Source organism: Alosa sapidissima, chromosome 14 (assembly GCF_018492685.1).
Source record: "Alosa sapidissima isolate fAloSap1 chromosome 14, fAloSap1.pri, whole genome shotgun sequence".
Lineage (NCBI taxonomy): Eukaryota > Metazoa > Chordata > Actinopteri > Clupeiformes > Clupeidae > Alosa > Alosa sapidissima.
In genome coordinates, this window is record NC_055970.1 from 35,982,294 (window position 1) to 35,988,293 (window position 6,000).

Genomic DNA, 6,000 nt, shown 5'->3' on the forward strand with positions numbered 1-6,000 from the left:
GGTAGTGTAGTGGTTAAGGAGCTTGGCTAGCGTGCAGTAGCCTGAAAGTTGTCGGTTCAATTCCCGGCTTCCACCGTTGTGCCCTTGAGCAAGGCACTTAACCCCAAGTTGCTCCGGGGACAATGTGATCCCTTGTAATATAGCTGACATATGTAAGTCACTTCGGTCAAGAAGTGTCTGCTAAATGTAATGTAATGTAATGTAATGTAATGCTGTAAAATGGTTAGAAGAAATGAAATCGGAATCGGCTAAAATCGGTATCGGCAGGTGAAACTCTATGAAAAATCGGAAATTGGAACCGGACCAAAAATCGGTTCATCTCTAGTACCAAGAATAGGCTGGATATACTTAAACCTTTATGTATACTTATCAATATAAGCCTCTGATCAGTACACAAAAAGTAAGCTATACGTATGCTTAGTTCAAAATAAATAGACCAACAGTACACTTCCATAACCTTCTTTTTGCTAAGGGATTGTTGAAATATGTATTTTTAATTTCACTGTAGGATCACTGACAGTAAAAAACCTAAGCTACTAGTGTTTATGTAGATCATAAACAAGACACATTATGTGTATGTTAGAAATGATTTCAGATATGCCTCAGACTTACCAAGCCCGTCCCCACTGGCCATGTAGCACTTTCTTGGCATGTTCCTCAGACATGACTCCAGAAGAATGTGAATGTGTCGCTGTCATCATCTCCCTTGAGAGAGGATGGAGAAGATTAACTAAGGAACAATGTGAAAGAGAAAACATTTAATGTAACTATAAGCACACTTAGCAAGCAAAGACCTCTGCCAAGACTATAGGCTAGCTCTGGTCTGTATAATTGCCTGTGTCCACCAATAACGATTTTTGCGCTGATGGAGACTATTTTCTATACAAATCCTTTGATGTTCAGCGTTCACAGAGAAAAAATCCTACCACACTTGTTTGTTCTAACCATTTATTACACCAGCTGAGTCTTCTCAACTATTCAGCCAGGTAGATAAGCTTATTAGTGAAATCACCTATTTTAGGTGCGCAGATAGAACCAGAGTTTACCATTTCTGTCTATACTATGGTAATGTATTTCTTCATTTTTCTTTCTGATTGTAAAAGTACCGTAAATCTTCAAATTATGAGGCGAATTATTAGCCTGGAGGACCAGACCCAATCTGAAAGATTAAGGGTCTGGTCACGAATAACGTAATGTCCCAACTCAAGGAGCGGCACCAAGCACGCATTTGAAAATCTCACTGCACGCAATTGGATAACAGTATACAATATCAATGTTTACTGACTGATTCCGGACTTAGACGCAATTGGATAACGCTATGTCTGTTATCTGTTTAGCTCGCCTCTGGCCCGCTTATATCAGCTACACAGATATGATTGGTTCCCCGCGATGCAAGGGGCAAAAGTTACGTGCATCATTACTCGTTGCCAGAGTCTCTCGCTGAGCAAATGCTTCCGCGAGAACTCTGGATTCCCAGGGTAGCAAATTATGACTATGAGGTCAGGAAATCCCCACTGAATCACAACCCATGTAAATAACACTGGTCTCAACCAAATCAGTCACAATAGACCTCTGAAGTTCGCCTACAAAAAAGCCATCATCTTTTAGATTAGATTAGATTCAACTTTATTGTCATTGCACAAGTAAGGACAACCAGTACAACGACATGCAGTTTAACATTTAACCAGTAGTGCAATCATTAAAAAGTGGTTTTCTTTATAGCAGTGCTTAAAAAAATACATAAAACACAGAAGTGCATTAGCAAATAAAGTGCATAGTTCTGAGGAATCAGACAGTCCATAGTCCATAATTAGTAAAGACAGAATGCAGTATGATCGTCTATGGTGCATTGTTGAGGTGCATTGTTGAGGTGCGGTAATAAAATGCATAGTGGTCAGAGATAGTCAGACAGTCCAGTGTTTCCTCTAGATTTTTTTTTAGCAGTGGGGGAATAGAATATCTTTCTTAACCTCTATTTACACAAAACACAATGGCTCTTTGACTAATTAGGCTTTTTTACTATGGCTTAGACTCATAGGATCTATAGCCTATAGCTTAATTTGAACCTATAGCATAATAATAATAATAATAATAATAATAATAATAATAACATGGGGGTTGGGGGGTGTAATAACATGGGGGTTGGGGGGTGTCGGGATTTTTTTTATTCTAGCTGCTAATCAAACCATTTAACGTTAGAGGGACAGGATTCAGGAACTAAAGACAGGCCCATCTTCTGTCTGACTCATGTCACGTTAACCCATGCATTAAACCACATGTCACTGTTTGAACATGGTTCACGTTGACAATGGAGAAAACGCTAGCCTACACGCATTCACTCGTCTATTATTTGTACTCATTGGCAAACTGAAACTAACTTCACCGTGGTGTCAGTCAACGACAAAACAGTTATACACTGTTAGTTACTTTTACTATTGACTGACAATGGGTTACCTTCGAAAACATAGGCTGGAAAAAGCAGAGTTCCTTACATCTCGTGACAGTGCATCTTCAGCTGTGCTTCATATTTGCCTCTCCATCATTACCAATTTGGAAATGATGGTGAGTAACTACTCATGCTGATTTTATTTTATTTTTATTGTGATTTATTTATTTTTTTCTTGATTTTAGTATTATCTTATTTTGGACTTTTTAGTAGCCCCTTTGTGTATTTCTTTATCCATTTATTCTATGTTTTATCTTTAGTTTTATGAGCATTGTAACCTTGAGGGATACAATGAAGGAATGTGTATAGTTGCATGTCTTACTGAAGATGTATGGGGGGGGGGGGGGGTTGTCTGTAAGTCTACAGCTGTCTTGGACGCTGTAGCAATGCAAATTTAAGGATTATCTTATCTTATCTTATCTTATCTTATCTTGTGGATTGCGTCTTGTTGTCATTTTAACGCCTTTACTATATAGATCCCCCCATTTATATTTTTAATTTTAAATCATTTCTAAATCTATATATAACATTGAGAATCATTTCAACATGTTCTCAATGTTATATAACATTTTAGAGGACTAACAGGCTAAAGTAGGCCATATCTCATAAGATTCCATCATAGAATTCTGACATAGAAAAGGGTGTGGGGGCGCTAGGTAGGCCTACGAGTAGTAAGTTGTCGTCTAAAAAGATGGATACAGCAAAAAAGCTGTAGGCGGCTAAAAATAGAAAAGGAAAGAGGGAAAGGGAGATGGCAAGGTATGCAGCCGTTAAATAAGTGAATGGTGAAAGGCAACAGGTGTCTGTGCTTGGAGGCTTGCAAATATTCACGTTAACAGCGTTTGCTAAGCATATGCCAATTGAAACATAGCCTATTCCATTCAGATAGCTAGGTGGCTACCATGCTCATACTGCACTTTTAATGGCAAACTGCAAACAGAAATGTCACGCTAGCAACAACTCATTCAAGGATCTTTGACTCATTACATGTTTCCATATCCTAACAATGAAGGCTCCTTGTAATAACTTAAAATTGCGTTGTCAATATGGCGCAAACAAACAAGTAGGCCTATAGAGTTATCATCTTTTCTTGAATTTCCCCTAGGGATCAATAAAGTATCTATCTATCTATCTATCTATCTATCTACTGTATCTATCTATCTGTGAGCAACAGCTGGCAAAAGGACGTTATGAGAAGCGTTTAGAGTAGACTCTCTATCTCTGGCAGCATTTATTTAAAAAATAATATTTAATACACACTAATAGTGTAAATTATTGGCCTTTTTTTGGGGGGGGGGGGGGCTGCTGGGGGGGAGCTGTCGAGAAAACTTTCCTGAATGACCGTGAATGTTATGCAAACGTTCCCGCATCCTTCAGCGGACGTCCGCCTGAACTTTCCCCGAAACGAAAATTGTTTGCTTATGGATGCATATAGTAGACCTCTCCCTGATGTGAATGGTTAAAGTAGGCTATACGACTGTTGTTTTACGCAACCACATCTGGATCTGTGTCATCGCGTTGGTAGGCTATACGCAGATATTTCATGTTTGCTTCCAGGCTGGAGTAAAGTAACGTCAAAAGGAAGGTTAACATAGTGAACGAATCTGCTGCAAAACGCATGCGAGAGCAATAGCCTAGGCTACACAAGCAAGTAAACACACTAGACCTATCGTAAGATAACAACCAACCAATAAACCAACTGAATACTACCTGGCTTTAATTCTAGCCTCATATAATCATGTCAAGCAACTAAAACAGAGCACAAAGCACCAACATTATTTACGGAAACATGCAAGTCTGAAAAATGGTCTATCAACAACATGCAGGATAGGCTACTGTAGGCTAAACAACATCTCACCGCTGCTTTGCAAGATATCACTAGATCTTGAAAAAACCCGAACGATAAGTAATCATTCCCAATGCAAGTAATTTACTGTAAAAATAAATTCCGATTCATACTCACACTTGGAAGATTTACACAGCAACTCGAATAATACTGGCTAGCCAGATGTGTTACGTACCTGAATTTCTTTGATGGAGTTCCGCCTACTCGCGTAGGCTATGTAAGCGATACCATCCAGTCACATTCAAGTGATGCATCTACGTATTATCGGTTAGACATTCGATTGGTCAGCGCTAGCTAGAGCCATCAACGCCCCATAAGGCGAGAGCTACGGAAGAAGCCCCTAGCCTAGCTGCAGTGTGAAATGTAGGTGGAGCTCAACGTTGAGCTCAGCCCACGTTGATCAATTCACCCTTCGCTAAGCCACACCCGAAAACCGCCACAGGCCAATCGTGGCTTAGCAACCCGTCACTAGGCACGGGAGGTCTGACAAGCTTTTCGAGTTTTGCCATGTTAACCTGTGGAGACTGAAGGCCTGTGGGTCATGAAGGGCACTTATTACAGTGCATGAAAATGCACTGTACTGTTCTTCCTATGCAACTTCTTCTTATTATTATTACAGTGCATGAAAATGCACTGTACTGTTCTTCCTAGGCAACAACTTCTTATTATTATTATTCCGCTTACCACTTTTTCCGTACGCTATTTCTCTTGAACAGTTTAACTTAGAAACTTCATTCAAACTTTGTAACGTAGGTCTTCAAACAGATCAGGTTGGTATGTCTTTTCAACTTTGAAACTTTTATACCTTTTAAACTATTAAAGAAAAACTTTTTAAAAATCCCCATAGACTTAACATTGCCGATTATGACATCATAATACGGCCGTTAAGGAATTAGAATCCTATGGCAGGTGTTCAGGCCACCTGGATCAACTGCCAGTCTCAGGCTTTAAGCATACAAACTGGCCCTATTAAGACTACACATCCTGTTCAACTGCTTCCTCTGCCCAAAATTGTTTCAAAATAAAAGTCCTCACTACAATAATCCACTGTTAAACAATGTAACCCATTAAACTACTGAACTTTTTACATTCAACTTTTAAATGGTCTACTTTTAAACTATCTATCTATTAAACTAGCTGTCTATCAACAACTTTTAAACTATCTACATTCAACTTTTAAACTATACCCAGACGGCACACATAAATCGAACTCTGGAAGTGACTAGAGAAAGTTGGGACTGAAACGTAGCCTACATTTGCTTTGGGAACTTTGGCTGATGCATTTATCTGTGCATTTCCTCTGTGCAAAGGTGTTATGATGACACGACCAGCAGGTTAGCTCAGCCAAGACAGTAACGTTAGCTAATAGCCTAGCTCCCACTCCTCTCCATACAAAAACGACAGCCTTTCCTGGGTTAAGTCTCACGGTCAAATAATAACTTGCTATTCTTACACCCAAGCATATTGCTGTCCTTGTACCGGTAACCATGGATGCTGTAGTGTTAACATTTCGCCATAGCCGCTAGCTAGGTTTAACATATTTTCCAGTGTTAGCTCAACTAGCTAACGTGAATTAGTTCACAGCGAAGTTGTAATTACCCCAAAACAGCTCTTTATAAAGTAATGTACACCAAGTTATGGCTTAGGCTAGCAGGCAAATATATAAACAGTCATACAATTGACACAATGCCTATTTTCTGACAATTTA

The 6,000-nt window shown here is 39.3% G+C and overlaps 1 protein-coding gene across 3 annotated transcripts in view; it reads right to left on the reverse strand.

Moving 5' to 3' along the window:
• Positions 1–4,552, reverse strand: part of dhcr7 (7-dehydrocholesterol reductase) — a 77,844-nt gene extending 73,292 nt beyond the window's left edge. The window contains exons 1-2 of one of the 3 annotated variants that reach the window (XM_042061422.1): positions 4,468–4,552; positions 613–705 (exon numbers count right to left, since the gene is read on the reverse strand). In XM_042061422.1, the coding sequence (XP_041917356.1) occupies positions 613–701 (89 nt within the window). In that variant the 5' untranslated portion in view covers positions 702–705; positions 4,468–4,552. Of the gene's footprint in view, positions 1–612; positions 731–4,409 lie in introns of all 3 variants that reach the window. The other 2 variants (XM_042061420.1, XM_042061421.1) reach the window with 2 other exon arrangements.
• Positions 4,553–6,000: the final 1,448 nt, after the last annotated feature.